The sequence below is a fragment of the Salmo salar genome, chromosome ssa13 (genome assembly GCF_905237065.1).
Source record: "Salmo salar chromosome ssa13, Ssal_v3.1, whole genome shotgun sequence".
Taxonomy (NCBI): Eukaryota; Metazoa; Chordata; class Actinopteri; order Salmoniformes; family Salmonidae; genus Salmo; species Salmo salar.
The window spans coordinates 60,627,034-60,645,874 of record NC_059454.1 but is presented as its reverse complement, the minus strand read 5'-3'; the positions used below and the strand labels follow the sequence as shown (position 1 = coordinate 60,645,874).

The window sequence follows — 18,841 nt, the reverse complement described above, 5'->3', positions numbered from 1 at the left end:
ATCTTAAAACCATAGAGCGATTGAGAGCAGAACAGCAATATCCTCTGGCCTTGTCAAATGTAGAAACGTTAACTGCAGGAAAGGTATGAATTGTGAAGCACAATCAGATTTACATCTTTACAGTCACTATTTATTACGTCATTACTTCTAAGTTTTGTATCAGAAAACATTCTGATATGTTCATATTGCTTTTCACAGTAATTATCACAGTTACGACAGTGGAATTTGAAAAGACATACCATTTGAGACAACATCCATGTTAATCGTATCCTGCTCATTCATGACAAACCACAATTAGTTTTAAAAAGTTCCGGAACATTTTATTTTCTTAGCGTCATTTCACCTTAATATGTTCATACTAAAATCAACAATTCTTTACCATAATGTAGTCTTTTCAATACACAAGTATCAATAAGCATGATTTAAAGATCACAATGGCTTTATGTCTGTATTCAAGAATTTCCCATATCCTATTATATTAAAATATTTCATATATAGCGTTTGTATTTAAACAGAGGTTTAATAATAAAAAGTTCCCATAGAAGGCAATTAGAGGATTTAATCAGATCGGGATTCTCATATTAAACAAAGCAATGTCTTCAGAGGTGTCGAATGTCCATGACAAGTGAGAGAGAGAAGATGGAGAAAGGAAAGAAAGGGTGCGAGAAGGACAGACCAGACCCAAGAGACGACAACATTGCATTGTTTAGTCAACAACATTCGAAAGGCAGCAAATTATAACAAGGTTAGTTCGCCTTCAAACGTCTACATTTCTGCCTTTGCATTAAGCCTAGATTTGTTCGACACAATAACCAAAATAAAGCATACATCTGTCCTTCACAACTAAAAATCGGTAGATCATTATTATTGTAGCGGAGATATTCTTACGCTCAAGGTGACATCCAATAATAAGTCCTCAGGGCAGGCGATACTCCAACATGGCCTTTAGCATGATACTTCTATTATTTTATAAGCAAATACAACTATGCTTTTGATCAAAAGACTTGACATCCATAGCCAGAACTGTATATGAAAAGATCTTAGAAAACCTTGTTCTTTGAGAATAAACACTGATTTCCTCAATCATTGACGTACATATCGTATCATGAGTTCCCTGGTTTCGACAAGCTGTTCCAGCTTGAAAAATAGTCAAACCAGCAGCGAAATCAGACCTCGCTTAGTCACCTCTGTCCATGTCCTGCTTACCACACAAAGTTTGATACGTTTGAAAGAAAGTCTGCGGCTGGGGGCAATCTTCAGGAAAGGCAATGATACACACAAAAATGGTGAGCCACAACCGAAGATGCTGTGCGAGGCAGCAGTCCCTGACAGGTTCCCACCGTTTGTTCACACACACTGATGTTCCCAGGACTAACTGACTCAATACGCTGGGTTTACTTGGAGATTTGCTGTTGGACGTGGAGTAAAAACTCATAGTAAGACAAGGCCGACTCTGTCCGATCCTCTATCATGTTCTGCAAGAAGCTGGCTTTCAGTGGGCTCTCATCCCTGAAAGGGAACAGAAAAGGGAGGTTGGATCCACAACATTCACAGAATTGACCTGAGCCGGTTGACAGGTCAACAAAACTCGGTAGGCTGTCAACACTTTGTCAATGAGTTCAACCGGATCTAAATATTACACATTCTATTTTGGCCTTTGTTTACCCAAGGAAAACAAACGTTGTATGCAACCAAATTGCACCCTTATTCCCCATACAGTGCACTACTTTTGACCAGAGCTCAACGGCCCTGGTCAAAAGTAGTGAACTAAGTGGAATAGGGTGCAATTTGGAACGGAGACATTGCCTCTGAACTCTCCAAGTGCTCTAGTCTAGTAAAGCCACACCACTGTTCCTAATGCCTACCTGATGACATGCAGGATGGGGAAGAAGGGCCTCTGTTCCCTCAGCCAGCCAACGAACGCTCTGGTTCTCTGGGACTCTGCAGTGTCCAACTCTGGGAGCATGTTCTGGGAGATTCAACACCATCATAATGAAATATCTTTATGGCACCCCTTTTAGGAAATCTGTTGTGCATCTCATTTAAAACAGCACTACTGAAATATATACATATAACAAACAAGAGATAACTACCACATGTAAATACAGTATAATATATACAGAGGTCCTGGTGAGCGATACAGAACTTTGACAGGAGCAGAGGGGCTGGGCTAAGAGTGAAAAATGGGAGCAGGTGTTTAGGTTCCTTACCATGTTCAGAGGCACCGCAGCGTAGTTTGGGAGCCCCAGGACTTGCGTGAGGAAGTTGGGGTTGCAGTTTCTTCCAATCCAGAGATAGATCACCTGTTACGACAAAGGAGACGTCAGTCAAGATTGTGTTCATGTTATCCATCGGTCCGTTTCTCCAGAAAAATCCACTGTAGATAGTGTTGCATGTCTATTTAGGTTGTATGCCAAATGACAGATTCCTTAATGAAATAAAATCATGTAAATGAGGGCAAGCTAAAGCATGATGGTGTAATGCATCAGACTCAGGATTATTCATATGTCAATGCTTGAATTGCATCTGTCCATAACAAATAAATGCATCATTCTACTAACCGAGCCAGCGTCCATGAGGAAGGCCCCATCTCTGCTCAGCTTCTCCACAGACAACTGCTGGACTCTGGGCTGGGGGATGGTGCGCTCACTGATGTTCAGGGCTCCCTGTGGTGGGAGAAAAGAGGGGAGAAGCTAATAAAATAATTACAATCAATAAAGCGGAAACGTACAATATATCCACACGTCAGATGGAAGCAGAACCATGGATAGACAAACAAATGTATGTGGACACCCCTTCAAATAGTGGATTCGGCTGTATAAAATCGAGCACACAGCCATGCAATCTCCATAGACCAACATTGGCAGTAGAATGGCCTTACTGAAGAGGTCAGTGACTTTCAACGTGGCACCATCATAGGATGCCACCCTTCCAACAAGTCAGTTCGTCAAATTTCTGCCTTGCTAGAGCTGCCCCGGTCAACTAAGTGCTGTTATTGTGAAGTGGAAACGTCTAGGAGCAACAACGGCTCAGCTGCGAAGCCAAACAAGCTCACAGAACGGGATCGCAGAGTACTGAAGCATGTAAAAATCTGTCCTCAGTTGCAACACTCACTACCGAGTTCCAAACTGCCTCTGGAAGCAACGTCAGCACAATAACTGTTTGTCGGGAGCTTCATGAAATGGGTTTCCATGGCCGATCAGCTGCATAATACAAGCCTAATATGACCATGCACAATGCCAAGCGGCGGCTGGAGTGGCGTAAAGCTCGCCGCCATTGGATTCTGGAGCAGTGGAAACGCGTTCCCTGGAGTGACAAATGACGCTTCACTGTCTGGCAATCCAACGGACGAATCTGGGTTTGGCAGATGCCAGAAGAACGCTACCTGCCCCAATGCAGTGCCAACTGTCAAGTTTGGTGGAGGAGGACTAATGGTCTTGGGCTGTTTTTCATGGTTCAGGCTGTTTAGTTTCAGTGATAAGAAATATTAACCCTACAGCATACAATTACTTTCTAGATGATTCTGTGCTTCCAACTTGAGACAACAGTTTGGGGAGGCCCTTTCCTGTTTCAGCATGACAATGCCCCCATGCACAAAGCAAGGTTCATAGACAAATTGTTTGTCGAGATAGATGTGGAAGAACTTGACTGGCCTGCACAGAACCCTGACCTCAGAATGGAAGCAAGTACCTGCAACAATGAACATCTGTAATAGCAGCAAAGGGGGGGGACCAACTCCCTATTAATGGCCATGATTTTGGAATGAGATGTTTGACAAGCAGGTGTCCACATACTTCTGGCCATGTAGTGTATGCGTTATATCATTTAAGACATGATCAAATATAACATTGTATAAACTAAAAGAAAATATAGCTTCTCTCATTATTAGCATTATCCATCTATGTGAACATCAGGGTTTCCCCTAGCCCTGACCTCGTCAGTCAGATCGTCCACGCGGTACAGCGCTGGGTGGATCATCAGCATGACGTAAACCAGGGGCTGGTACTTCAGCTGACACATGGCAAACACACGGTCGTCCAGCCTGGTGCTTGTACCCATTCGGAAGGCTTTCTGTGGATCAAAGAACAAAAACGACATATGAGCAAAGCATGAAGGAGAGACTCAAACAAATCGCAGTAGCTGGGTCTTACATTGTCAGTTTATATAACTAGATTTCTTATGGTGTTTTGAAGCTGGTTTCTGTGCCAAGACGTAAGCCATGCCGAGTTGTAATAGAACTACAGGAATATCCTGTTTGGTGGGAGGTAGGTTTCATCCCAAATGGCATCATATTCTCTTTTTGGGGTATTTTACCCCCTTTTTCAATCGTCTCATCGCTGCAACTCCCCAACGGCCTCGGGAGAGGCGAAGGTGACATCATGAGTCCTCCGAAACAACCCGCCTCACCGCGTTCCCTAACACCCGCCAGCTTAACCCAGAAGCCAGCCAATGTGTCGGAGGAAACACCGTTCAACTGGCGACCGGGGTCAGCTCGCAGGCACCCGGCCTGCCACAATGAGTCGCTAGAGCCAAGTAAAGCCCCACCGGCCAAACCCTCCCCTAAGCCGGACGACACTGGACCAACTCTGCGCCGTCCTATGGGACTCAGGCCAGTTGAGGCTCAGCCTGGGAAATAAACCCGGGTCTGGAGTAAAGCCTGTAGCACTGCATGTGATGCAGTGCCTTAGACCACTGCGCCACTCGGGAGGGCCCATGGTGCACTGCTTTTGACTAGAGCCCTATGGGAACAGGGTACCATTTGAGACGAAGCCGTAGACTGCCAGGGGACTAGCCAGGGAGAGAGTGGGTGGATAGCGTACCTGTTTGAGCAGGGCGAGGATGTAGAGGGGGAACAGTCTGAGGCAGGCAGGGGCCAGGAGGCCAGGCTGCTGGATGGTGAGTACAGAGGTGCGGAAGGACGTCAGAGAGTCGATGGACGCGTTGGTCATCGCGTCCCTGGCGTCACTCAAACTAGCCGTCACTGAACGATCCACAGCTGGAGAGCGAGAGGAGCACACACACACACACACACCAGGAAAAAAGAACCAAATTCAAACCTCAGCTACGTTTGTCTCAGGGATTGTGATTCACAAGTTACATAAATGTACAGTACATGTTTGTAGTCATGGCCTTCATTACAAAGAGCAACCATTGGGTTCAGTCATTTGTTGCTTTATATCAGGGTACACCATCAATAATAATGGTACCTCATAATACAGTGACTGAATAGACCTGGGTAAAACCTCCATCAACACACTATATGAAGATTAGTCCACAGTCAGTTTCATTTAGCCACTTGGATCCCTCAAAGGTCACAGTAACCAGGCAACCATCTGATATCACTTACAACCATCTGTCCATGCAAATTGGGGAGCAATGGTAGGGTGGGGATGACAAGCCTGCTCTCACTATGAGACATTAACGATCACAGGATGGGACACACTAAGGACTTCACCGTGATGGAAATAAACATGCCTTTAATAACCACACAAATACCAACAAACTACCTACCCATGCTAGCCAGCAGACAAGTGATGGCCTGGACATCAGCCCCAGCGAAGATGTCGGATAGGGAGTTGACAACAGGCAAACACATGGTGTGGACTCTGATTCGTCTCTCTCCTGTAGAAAAAAACTAGTTATTGTTTCAGCATTACAATGGGTATACATATGAAATATAAACATTGGTCAAGTAAGGAAACAAATAAAAATAAACTCAATTGCACTTCAGAAACATGTTTACATTTCAGTTAAAAAAAAAAAAAAAAAAAGTGTTCCTTCTCACCCTTTCATGGCTCACGTTTACAAATATGGAGTCCGAGTCCCAAACGGAACTATTTTCTCTATATAGTGCACTTTTTTTAACCAGAGCCTTTTGAGTCCTGGTAAAAAGTAGGGAACTATGCATGGAATAGTGTGCTATTTGGGACGTATACAATGAGTGTCAACCAAATAAATCCCACAGAAAAATAATGACTATTTTTGGTAAACCCCCCCATACTATCACAGAGTCCCCCAGCCCACCACAGCAGCTCCAGACAGTATACCTTTGCTGGACGTGTAGAGCAAAGCAGCCTGGAAGGAGACCGACTGCATGTCCACCAGGTTCTCTTCGATGGACATCTGCACAGCGAAGCCTGCATCCGGGTTGACGTTGGGCAGGGAGAGCAGGTCCGTGGAGCGCACGAAGAAGTTCCCATGGAACGTGTGGATGGACAAACCTACATGGAGGTTAAAGGGGTTTGAGTTGGATATTCTTTTCACAATAATCGACATGCAAATTAGATTGAAGTGGGTCAGAGAGATTGGAGTTAAATTAATTTCAAGTTTATCCTCCCAGATAAAGAAATCTATTGGAGCAGGGACAGACTCACAAGTTCACAGGGTTAACATTATCCTTCATCAATGAGCATTGAGATTATCAGCAAATCATTTACACACAGATTTAAGATATAATAAGATGCATTGTCCCCAAAGGGACATTTGTCTGAGACAATTAAAGCGCTGCTGCTTTCACATAATACAATAAAATCCGCAGAGTGAAAAAAAGTAGTCACCTTTAGAGCAGCGTATCCTCATGACAGCCTCAAAGCCAATCTTGCGGGTGAGGTACCTCCTGAGATCCTTCTGGAAGCACTCTACCCCGGCTGGATTGTGCTGCTGGTGGTAGGAGGGGTAGTAGTACACACTTCCCGCTGAGTACCTGGATATGCAACCTGACGAGAGAGAGAGAGAAGATTGAGATATTACACATGAATCCAGCCAGAGTATGATGTTCTATACACAAGGGGAAATTGGATTTGTCACCAGCAATACGCATACAGTAACATACATCAGAGACATGCAGAGGGCACTGATTGCCTGTGGAGTAAGGTGACTTCGTAAACAATCACACATTGTAGTGCATATGGAAGCGGCTGAAGGCGTCACTCACCTAAAGAGGCCAGGTCACAGTACTGGGAGCTCAGTAGGAACAGATCCACAGCCACCTGCTGTCCTGAACAGTCCAGGGCCAGCTTCTTATAGAAGTCTGTGGCAGGAGAAAGGTGCTGGATATCCTGGGGAATCACCACACAACGAGCACCACAGACAACAGTTAAAAAAATAAATTAAAAAGTGGGTATATTATACAGAACACATTTCTGAAACCCAATCTTTGGGATTGAAGTTATCATGTTTCAGCCACCACTGCACAACAGGCATGCACACAACTAGAAATGTGGACGCATCACAAATGGCACAGTATTCCCTACGTACGGGACATATAGGGTGCAATTTCAGATGCAGAACGTATATAAACCAGTGTGAACCGGTCTCTCTAGTCTCTACCTTGGCTGAAGCCCTCTGGTTGGGGTCCTCTCTGGACTTGAGAGCCCCCACACCCAGGCTGGGCAGCTGGGTCTGGAAGACGGATACACGCCCTCCCGTGGCCGACAGCAGCTTGAACGCTGCCTGCAGGGCCGGGCCCAGAGCACACTGGGTCTCCATGGTCTTGCCAAACATCTGGGGCAAGCTCTTCAGCAGATCCTGCACCAGCTGCAAAAATAGAAAGACATTTACATAATGTTTTGAAATGCAAAACAGAGCTAAAGAGAGGCTTAGGCAAAACTAAATGACCCAATGCGAGTCTGTCTTGATTAATTCAGGCAATGTGGAGAGTTGTTTGACAGATTTGAGTCATAACCTTTTCGTTTTACATTAGCCTGTCTCTGGGGAATATGAGCTCCTTACCTCCTTGCATTCGTTGAGGTTCACTAAAAGGCTGTCTGGTGTTGGTAAAAATATATCTGGAGAAAGAGAAAGACAGCATAGAAAACCATTAGACTATTTTGACCTCTTAATAGTACAGTATTTGATCACTTCTAGGCAGTGAATTAGTCTACAGATGAAGCTTGTAAACCCTTGCTCCTTCTCATTTTTTCTTACCAGACACAAATAGAACAGACCCCATGCAATGCAATTTAAAGGAGCGCCGGCCCATGTTCACAATCTTCTCGCTCTAATTTGTTTTACTCACCTTCGATGTCGGAGACTATAAGCATCTGTGGTTGGGACAAGCCCTCCTGGAGGTTGTAGAAGTGGATGGTGCTGTCAAATGTGATGAAGCCAATCTTTGTCCTCGAGTCCCCAGGGAGCCTGGAACACAGACAGGCATTCAGAAGGACTTGTTCAGCAGACAGTCACAGGACGCTATTTTTTTGTTAAAAGCTACATTGTTTTGGGGTTATTGGAGACGAAACGCTTTAAAGCAAGTGAGTTTCTCACTAAAACTTCAGGAAAATGTTAGTTTACTAAGCCGAGAACATAAGAAAATGGACCATGTGTCTCAGTGGTGACGTTGATCATACATACGCATTGATGTTCTCTAGCAGGGACTGACAGACGACATCTAGGTATCCTGTTTCCACGGCATTGTGGGATACGTCCAGCACGATGAGGTAAACAGCAGGCTGGGGAGGTCTCAGCTGAGTATGACAGGTTTCACCACGTCAATACATAGACTAACACGCAGACAAAATATGTAAACCTAGAAAAACTGCAGTAAATTATAAAAAAACTTTAGCACATCAAAGCCTGATGGAATCACTTCATGAACACAGCAGCGGTAGCACCCAGCTCACGTCATCTGCATTTTATTAGCGGATTAAAGGGGGCAACATTCCACATATAGATATATATATTTTCAGGCAGAATATAGACAATCAATCTTGAAAGACTACATGTGTATTTACCATGTATTCTGATGGTGCAATGAACTCGAGGGTGGCATTCTGGACCTCAGGTCTTTTGTGTGGCTCGCCATACGATCTGTTGACTGGGTTGTACATGAACTCCTCTGGAACTATACCAAACAAAGACGGAGGTTATCGTCACAGTCAGAAAAGAGCAGCACCAGGCTTGTCCTTGTCCACCAGCATTAATATCGGCAGGTTAACGGTATTCTGGACGTTTAGGTCAAAGCGGTGTGCTTGAAAACCTTGGTAGATCATAGGTTGGGTTAGTCCTTGTGGTGCTCGTGTGAATTTCTATTATTTTTTTCAGCTTCAGACCAGCTTAACTTCTCACTTGGAACCTAATTTTAGTGTTTAATTAAATAATGAACATTGGATCTGGTCAAAGGAAGTGCCATATATGGGGAATAGGGTGTCATTTGAGAGGAGCTTGGTGGCTGTGGTCCTCACCGTCGTTGACCCGGTAGCACAGGTTACACTTCCATCTCCTCTGGTCCAGGAAAGTCACGAAGGGGTTGATGTACGTCCTGCAGGAGCGACACCTCACTATAGTGCTGGAGGTGACCACAGGCAGTTGCTGCAGTGCACAGACAAACCAAAACAATTAAGGGGCGATCTGGGATTAGTACATACATTTTAATGAAATACTGTATATACACCCATCGGCTCTTGAATAATGTAAGTTATAATACAGCTAGTTGCTGCAGTGCACAGAGAAACAATAAGATTGTCATAGCCTATCATCAATGCCTATCATCAATGCCAAGTTCCACACAAATCTTAAAATCAAATTACATTTCAGCATGATCACAGATGCGGAGATCGAAGACAATTATTATAGGCTATATGTCTCCTATGATCTTTTACCAGAAGTGGGATTGGTAGAAGAAAGATTCTACTGAAGGTTGGGCATGTTTGGCATGTTGGGAGTGAGTGGGCAACGTCTTACTGAGAGATCTTTGAAGGGGTGGAGGAGCAAGCCGAGTGGGAGCTTGGCTTTGTTTAACAGAGACTGTGTCTGGGGGATGCTGGTCAGGGTACTGCGGAAGACCCTGTAGTGTGAGGAGGGAGATGCACAACAGGTCAGAACCAGTACATATTATTTACATGTAGGGCCAAGTTCAAGCACATTAACACACAATATTCAACATTGTGGTGGGAGGGTTGACGTTGAGAAACAATGCCTGGCAAACTACTACACACTCTGGGTGGCAGTTGATTTTCTGCAGGTCCTGGGGCAGGCAGGGCGTAGGAGGGGTGACGGGGCCCGGAGGGAGCAGGTTCCTCTCCTGCAGCAGGTTGACCACCCTCAGGGCCTCTGGGGTCTGGGACTGCAGACTCAAACCAGACAAGGAGGGGCTCAGTTGGGCTGGACCTGCAGAGGGCTGGGGAGGGAAATTAGGACAGTTAACCGGTGAATACAATGAACGAGGGCAGCACTTAACTTGGATACACCCTTGAGGGTCTGTTCAAAAAGTAGTGCATCCCTTGTAAGTTTCAATATTTCAGTCTATGCATGTCCTATTTCAACATAGAGTTCATTTTAAAAACATCTGAGTGTTCAATAGACATGCGCTAAGCTCTGACTGTATATCATACAGAAGGTTCAGCTATGAACTGTAGAATTTAAAGTGGAACTGACAGCATTTTAGCATCATGAAAAATTTAAATAAATTCATATACACCCCCAGGGGAAAAATGTATTTATTTCTGAGCACTTCGTTAAGGTCATTTTCACAAATGTATAGAATGTAAGGCATTTGTGAAAATTCTTTAGCAATATAGAGTGGGAAAGCAACCGTGCATTTGGACAATTAATAGACACTGCAGTAAATAAAACCTAATAAAAACATCCGTCTTGATCAGAACCGGAGTCGACGCAGACCGGTGCGCCATAGCCAATCAGAGATTAAGTAGGCATATATGCAAATAAGCCATTTGCAACATGTGTCTGCCATCAATCACTTTGAACTGGACTGTGTGATTACAGGCAGTAGCAACAGCGCTACTTTAGATCATCAGAACGCATTCACCAAAAGCCACAAAATACACCTGAATGGATTTCTGCTAATATGTAAATACCACACGAGTCCTCTCACATTTGGGATCTTCAGTCCTATTGATCAAACCACCATGAAACGTTAAGCTCTCCCCTCCGAGTTGCCTCTGCACATCAACAAGATCAACAACTAATGCTAGCCAGAGCGAGATAAGCTAAAATCTAACGAGGGAACATAAGATAAACCCTCTCAAACTTAAAAAAAAATACATGTTAAAATAAAAAAGTAGCTGGCTGTCAAAATTGCACTTAAACAATGGGTAATAAAATCCTGCTCGTCTTTCTGCAGCTTGCCTGCCAATGCATGCTTGTGCCAACCCACCTTTTGATAACTGAATGGGAAACCTGCTTGCCCTCCCATTTGGTCGACGTCAAATACATTTGATCGACAACTAAGAGATATACTAACTGTGGATAAGAGTCGTTCAAGTTCAGCATAGCCGTCTAGGAAAGCGATGTGCATTTCTTTCTAGCTAACCAAACGACACCTGCCTCTCTAGCTTTAGCCACTGAAAAAAGGTGAGGGGAAAGGTGGGTCACTCACCCACACCTCCAATGACATGACATCCTCCCAGCAGCTAGCTTTAGGCTCTGTGTTTTTAGCTTGCTAAATAGATAGCTAGCCCAGGGGAGTCAAACTCAATCAGCGAACAGCCATATTGAAAAAAAATTATAATAAAAAATGTGCAGGCTAGACATAGCCCATTTGTTAAAAGAAAGTGCAACTGTGTCCCAAACTGCCCATTGTTTTATTGGAAATAATATGGCCCTTTGTAATGTCCACTTATTGGATGCTGTATATAGCATTTTAATATATTAAAACTAAAGAGATATCTGTCCAGCCTTTGCTGCTATGCTTGCAGATGTACATAATACGCTGCGGCCCTAATCAAAAAGGTATTTAGTAACTCCAAATAACCAAATCGTAGCTATAGGTTTCTTGTAACATTTAAACATGTTTTTCCATTTGTTTGCACTGCATGGATCACCAGTGGGGTTGAATGCCAGGCCAGCTGTGAAATACAACTTGATAGCAATAGTTTTTGGATTAGTATCCATCTATAACTGCATCCAACTATTCTGCCAACAATGCCTTACCGTACGTACATCATGGAACTGAGTCAAATAGAGCACATTTTTAACACCTCTTAAAGTTGGTTTTGAAGCATAAACTGGGAATTTAATATGTTTTATTACTGATATTATGATTGTCCGTTTCATATCTGCAAAGTAGTTCAAACACTGCCAAGTCAAGTCTTGGATTTTGTTTGACAAAGCATAGAGATGGAAGTCTGGTCACTTACCTGCTGGTATGGCTGAGGATGGGTGTAAGGCTGCGTCGAGGGCTGCATGGGATGGTGCATGGTAGCGGCGTTAGGGGGTGCCGAGGTGTTCTGGTACCCCGGGGGTAGAGAGGGGTAGGACAGACCCATGTGTCGAGTAGGGGGGCCTGGCTGCTGGGGCGGGAGTGGGCCAGCTATAGGGACAAGCACCAAAACAGGCCTCATGTCAGTTCTTAGCGTTGCTAGCAGTAAATCTAGGGGACTAAAAAGTTATATTAGTCATTCATTTCTGATGACACTATGATGTAGTGGAGGACTGACCCATTTTAGGGCCCATCTCCAAGTGATCAAAGCTGTTGGGAACTTGAGCACCATTACCAGGTGTGGGCATGTGTCCTGTTACAGTGCAAACATAACATTTTAAAAAGGGTCAGAATAAAGATGCATTAAAATAACAAACAAAACACTACTACTTGTGTAAGCACTTAAAGGCACAAATCGGTACATTTGGGAAAACTTAGTAATTAGATGGCATGTTGTTTGTGTTATGTTTCAGGTCAGTTGTGGGTATACTTTGTTTCGTTGCCACAGGGTTGAGAACATGAATTACGCATTCAATGTACCCAATTCACAGTCACAATGACAGACAGTAAGACAATGTGATAAATTGGACACATGGGGGGAAGAAAACAGACAAAGACAAACTTGGAAATAGTGTCAGATGTAAACAGGTGATAACTGAAATATCCATGGACGTTCGAGGCCTTTTGTTCCTTGCGAAACCATGTTAACAAATCTAATAGAAGACAATGGATCAAATGTGATTGTCCATCAAAACTGCACAGGGGACACAACACACTGACAGCGACGAAACCACACCTGGACTCTCAAAATCATTCTCCTGGTTCTCGTACTCAGTGTGGGAAGCATCAACACTAGCATCACTCCCACACTGAGCTGGCATGGTGGGAAGACAGAGAAGGCAATGAGACCCAAAGGGGGTGGCTGTTGGGAGCTACTTCCACTACGGACAAACCCCACGTTAGACCCCGCCACCCCAGAGGAAAAAATAAAGAATTATAAAATTAAATGTACAACTACTGAACCACAAATAAACCACAATACATACATATGGAGTCTTCAACAAGTAAGGTAAACAAACTAGGATCAGGTTCCCCTCTTATTCATTAAAAGGCAAAACTGATCACAGATCAGCACTCCTACTCAGACCTTTCATGAATACGGCGTCAGGATTGATATTTCCTTACCATCAGTCTTGGGGCCAAGGGGAGGGGTGGCATTGCCCATGGGGGGTCCAGTAGTGGGTGGAGGGCGGCCGTAAGGTGGCTGGTATGAGTGAGGAGCCGCCATGGGGTTCATCGGAAGAGGGGCAGAGCCTGGACAACAACATTTAGGGTCATTAGCTGCACATATTACATATCTCTTATACAGTATCCTATCACAACACCCATCAACTAAAACCTTGTACAATTGTTTGGTTGACATTTAGGATATTACATAAATGGCACCTACATAGTATTGTGCTGCCAGCCCAGACATCAACCTGACTATGGCACAACGGCTGTGGTCAAGGCTAACCTATTACATAACCGTCGACAAAACGGGCAACTACACATCATGACAATGTAACCTATAAGACATGGGGTATATGAGGACTACCGTGCATAAGAGGGAAAACGGCCCGTGGCGAGCAGCATTATAACCCTACGCTGGAGGTGACCAGTCTGACAGCTGAGGAGGCTGACCCAGACCTAGCTAATGTCAATGAACTGGAAGACACCTCTAGGGGACGACAGACTACACTGGGGCATTCCAAATAAGAGTAATCTGATGTTGCTTCCAACAGCAAAGACCTGTTATTCAGAGATTGCAAGTGTGAATAAATACTCAATCATCAAATCAACCTGAATGAAAATAGTAACCGGACAGATTAGAGTGAATCATGTTAAAACTGAAGACAGGAAGACAGTTATGTCAGCCAGATAATGTGATATTTCTTAGACCACAATGTTGTATAATGCAATAACGACTTTGATCATGAATCACTGGTGGCTTCTGACCAAAAATAAGCCACACACCACAAATACCGCTACAGTGGTGGTAAGTGGTGACTAAACCATCTCAGAACTCTGGAAATGATAGACTTCCAATAACGTCACCAGAAGTTAGTCAAACTAATTTGGCCTGTGAACAAGTATTCCTGAGTAGAGTGTCTGCCAAGGAGACATGTGTAGCCAAACTGATCTGTTCATGTGGGAACGGGAGCAGGAGGGGGGAAATGTCCACTTTCAACATCAGTTAGCTAGACCACAGAACAAGGAGACAGATTTTTCACCGGATGTGCAAATCTGAAGCATCCGGGCAGGCATCGATGGAACATTTGATCTCAATAGAGCGCTATTCACAAAACTAGAATCTGTTACGAACAAAGTGGACTAAGTTCTGTAGACTACCATTGCCTGCCCCCCCCCCCCCCAATTATTATTATTATTTTTAAACATTGTTTAGAGTGCAAGGGCAAATAGTTATATGACATGGCATGCTAGAACGCGCCAATCGGTTCTTGTTAGCTCGTGCTTGGCTCTGCCCACCTCCTTGCTTATTCTGCCCACTATGATTTTAAAAAAAATCCCACCCGTAACGGCAGGCTGAGGTCCATCTTGGGTTAGTTCTAAAAAAAAATATTAGGCTGAACCACCACCGGTGCCACCGACGTGGAGTGCCATTACACAGACAAAACAACCATAACATGTCATAAGATCGTAATGATATCCCAAGTTTTCAACAAAGTGTTCTTCATTGTAGAAACAAACAGCTGTGGAATATGTAACAATATGTGTTAATCATGCAGCCTTTGTACTGCTCCCTCCAGCACTGTGTTTTACCTTGCTGGGTGTATCCCTGGAGCGAGGTGGGAGGCCCCAGGGGTTGCGAGGCGTTGTGGAAGACAGGAGGCGCTGCGCTGTACTCCCCCGAGGAGGCCTGGGGAGTTGCCAGGCTGGGCGAGAAGGTCATGTGATTACCCACAGGCCTAAGGGGAGGCATGGCCATAGGAGGTGGTGCCCCCATTGATGGAGGAGCTCCCATCGGTGGAGTCCCCCCATACTGCCAGGCTGGGGCTGGGGGGTGCTGGTAGTTGTTAGCAGACACAGGTGGAGGGGTGGCATGCGCTGGGGGCATCCTGGAGCCTGGACCAGGGCTGGCAGACTGAGGTGGGGTCATGGAATGTTGGGGTCCCATAGGAGGTCTTTTTAACATGGGCTGACCTGGAAGGGCCTGGTTAGAGCTGACTGGTGGGATGGGCTGGTAGGGACCAGAGTTATAGAGTCCAGGGCCGGGAGGCATAGGGCCCTTGGCTTGCATTGGGTTGTATGGAGTCTGGTGGGCCATGTAACCCGGTCCCGGTGGCTGCAGCTCTACTGGATTCTGTGAGGGACCTGGAAGACAGGAAAATGATAAGAGGTTAGATGACTCCAGGCCAGTTTGACTTAAAGACAAGCACCATACTCTGACATCCCATGTGAATGTCCATATAGTCTGCATTCAAAACATAGAGGTTAATTTTGCATGGCACAGTGCCCAGGGTGGGCAGAGTTTGCACATTTTAGACTATATTGGTCCTGAAGTGAAATCTCCACCCCAGGACACGCAAAACAAACTACATCAGTAATAGCCGACTGCCTCATTTGCATGCCAGTTAACGCAGATGAAGAAAATCTCTCTACAACCAATGTTTCATTACTACACTATGAACTGCATGGCAGTGTTGGTTGACTAGGCCTACAACAGTTTGTTTCTCTGAAGGTGGATTTGGGCTAGATTACGTTGACAGCAGCATAAGTATTAGGCTAAATGCAGCAAGGGAATTGAGGATTTAAATAGACTCTAGGACTCCAAAATAAGGAAAACAATCTGTGGACAGACTGACAAAGCAATAACACACTTACAGAAAATAATATAATCTCACCTGGATTTACTGACAGTGAGTGTGAACAGAGAGGAACAGACTAATTAGAAAACTTCTCAATAGTGTAAACAAAAACCATAATCCCAGCATTTCTAGGCAGCCCCGGGGAAATTGCCAAAATGAAACTAACGGCCGGCCACAGCAGTCATGTTGAGGGCTTCCTCCAATTACAGTGAACCTGGCTTGGGCCGAGTACAACTGCTCAGCCAATTAAAGAGTAAGACGAGGCAAATGAGCACGACAGGCAAGAATAGGAGTCACAGCAAGTAGATCCTGTACAGCAACGAGGGTCTATCGTCTTAAAGTGGAAACAGTAAGTGAAGTTGGATGAATTCAGCATAGATTAAATCCACTTTGGCAAGAACAATAACACTTGAGTGCTAGCTTTTGCTACCAACATAATAGGACAGTAATTTAGTGAACATACGGAATGCCTTCTGTTAGTAAGATGATGTTTGAAGCATCTTGGTTTGATCAGAGTTAATAGACCAATGTTGGAGTAGAGGCATTTCATTGCCTCTAATGCAGAGATAAGGAAAAAACTAAGCCAGATTAGCCTAGGGAGTTTAATCATAATAGGTCTGACACCAGTAGGATTGACAACACTTAGCACCTCTGAACAGGGTAGTCCAAATCTCATGCTCACACAGCAAAGACCTACAAGTCGTCAGCCACTCAGACTTGTTAAATACGCCAAACCAGAAGGTGGCAGTAGCATTGTTTGGCAATGCATGCCCGTGTGTGTTGCTTAGTCTATGCTCTAGATTCCAATGTTCTCTAGCTAGCTGCGCTAATGTTGCTATTTTGTAGAAAGCCCTTGTTGATACTTGCCAGATGGCCACAGCTAGATGACTACCTAGCAATATTACTTAATTTAATTCAATCTCCATAACGCCAGTGCTAACTCATAGCCAAATGTTTAGCTAACACAACATAGTGCTTTCATTAAGTATACACATAGACTTTTTCCACATTTTGTTGTGTTGCAGCCTGAATTTAAAATGGATTAAACTGCGATGTGTTGTGACTGGCCTACAAACAATGCCCCATAATGTCAAAGTGGAATTGTGTTTAATTTTTTTAATTTAAAATGTAAATCTAAAATGTCTTGAGTCAATAATTATTCAACCCTTTGTTATGGCAAGCCTAAATAAATTCAGGAGTAAAAATGTCCTTAACAAGTCACACGTGGACTCAGTCTATGTACAATAAGTGTTTAACATGATTTTTTAATTACTACCTTCTCTTTATCACACACATTAATCTGTTAAGTCCCTCGGTAGAGCAGTGAATTTCAAACAGATTCAACCACAAAGACTAGTGAGGTTTGAGCATGGGTAAGTTAATTACACTTTGGATGTTGTTTCAATGCAGCCACTATAAAGACACAAGCGTCCTTCCTAACTCAGTTGCCGGAGAGCAAGGAAACCATTCCAAGAAATTCACCATGAGGCTAATGGTAACTTTAAAACAGTTGAGTTGAATGGCTGTGACAGGAGAAAACTGAGGATGGATCAACATTTTATACTGAATAATTTAACAAATGCAACATTTTTATTGAGTTACAGTTGATAAGGAAATCAGTCAACTGAAATAAATGATATAAGCCATAATCTACAGATTAACTCTAAAACATTGGAGGCAGTTTATGGTAGAGAAGGGAACATTCATTTCTCTACCATAAGATACATCTACAAACATTTAAACAAAATACTGTAGAAGTTTATTCATTCCTATGGAGGACTGCTTTTCTGAGGAGTGCCAATATGGCCGACCGGTGGCCTCAAAGCCTCTTATTGGCCAATACGTAGTACAAGCAATCCAGGGTTTATATACACCATTGGTATACACAGATCTGTTTACGAAGCATGTGAAAAATACAATTTGATTTCGAATTGCCAACTAGCTGCAATTTGTGTCTCTAGAGCATAACCAAGTTTAGCTAGCTAACGTTAGTCAACTTATCTGACTTGTCTCAACTATTCTAAGCCAGATACATGTTAGCTACCTGTCGTAGTTGGTGAATCAACGCGGTAACTTACATCGTTCCAAATAACTTAGCCATCTATATGAACATGTGTACTTGTGGTCTCGATAAGAACAATATTAAGTTAGCCCACTACTAGCAGCCATCGTTCATGGCTAGCATTATTACCAAGGCAGCAAGCTACTGTAGTAATCTGGCCATCTTGCTAACAAGCCAAGTCAGATAAGGTCGGATAAAATCTTATCTTGCTAGCTAGTTAACATTATTTTATCTAGGTAGAAAGCCAACAGAAGATCGTTAACTCGTGGCGAAAGTACTCACCATTTGCGTACGGCGGTCCTCCTGCCCCATTCTGAGAGCTAAAATCTGTACTTGACATTATGAAATAGACACCGACCGTAATCAATTACACTGCAGAAATGCTTGGTTGTCGAATAGCTAACTGCGTCTTACTTAGCTAAGTTAGCTGTTTAGCTAGCAGGGTAACGTTAGATGTTTGGTTAACGGAGCGACTTTGCCACACAGGCTTTCAGGTAAAACCAAAAATGAATTAGCTAGCCCACTTGTTATTATCACAGGACCATGATTGGGCAGTTCCCCGTTCAACTACGGGTGTAGGACTTGTCAAGACAATCATGTGAGGCCACTGAAATCATTTATCTTCTTGCACAGGAAGTTGGGATCAGCCAGTAGACAATAGCTAGATGGGGTACAGATTATGTCCAAAATAATTTGTGTTGCATTTTAGCCAACCCTTATCATAACCTTAACCTAATTCTCAGAACCTGTTAC

At 43.9% G+C, this 18,841-nt stretch overlaps 1 protein-coding gene across 1 annotated transcript; it reads right to left on the bottom strand.

The window, feature by feature from the left end:
• Positions 1-294: 294 nt before the first annotated feature.
• Positions 295-18,823, bottom strand: LOC106567533 (protein transport protein Sec24A). Its single transcript, XM_014136893.2, has 23 exons — positions 18,371-18,823; positions 14,981-15,532; positions 13,343-13,471; positions 12,396-12,470; positions 12,096-12,268; positions 9,936-10,117; positions 9,682-9,784; positions 9,183-9,309; positions 8,733-8,842; positions 8,353-8,465; positions 8,018-8,136; positions 7,732-7,787; positions 7,330-7,536; positions 6,935-7,058; positions 6,558-6,716; positions 6,048-6,221; positions 5,512-5,622; positions 4,821-4,996; positions 3,934-4,071; positions 2,562-2,666; positions 2,211-2,303; positions 1,866-1,969; positions 295-1,509 (listed from the first exon to the last, which is right to left on the bottom strand). Exons 1-23 carry the CDS (start codon positions 18,426-18,428, stop codon positions 1,395-1,397), a joined length of 3,303 nt encoding a protein of 1,100 aa, XP_013992368.1. The 5' UTR covers positions 18,429-18,823; the 3' UTR covers positions 295-1,394.
• Positions 18,824-18,841: the final 18 nt, after the last annotated feature.

Coding starts and splice junctions, on each gene's coding strand:
- LOC106567533 (XM_014136893.2), bottom strand. CDS start 18,428: ATGTCAAGTACAGATTTTAGCTCTCAGAATGGGGCAGGAGGACCGCCG. Junction 4,072..4,820: donor TCCTCGCCCTGCTCAAACAG/GTACGCTATCCA, acceptor TTTGATCCACAG/AAAGCCTTCCGAATGGGTAC. Junction 2,304..2,561: donor TCCTCATGGACGCTGGCTCG/GTTAGTAGAATG, acceptor TTGTCGTAACAG/GTGATCTATCTCTGGATTGG.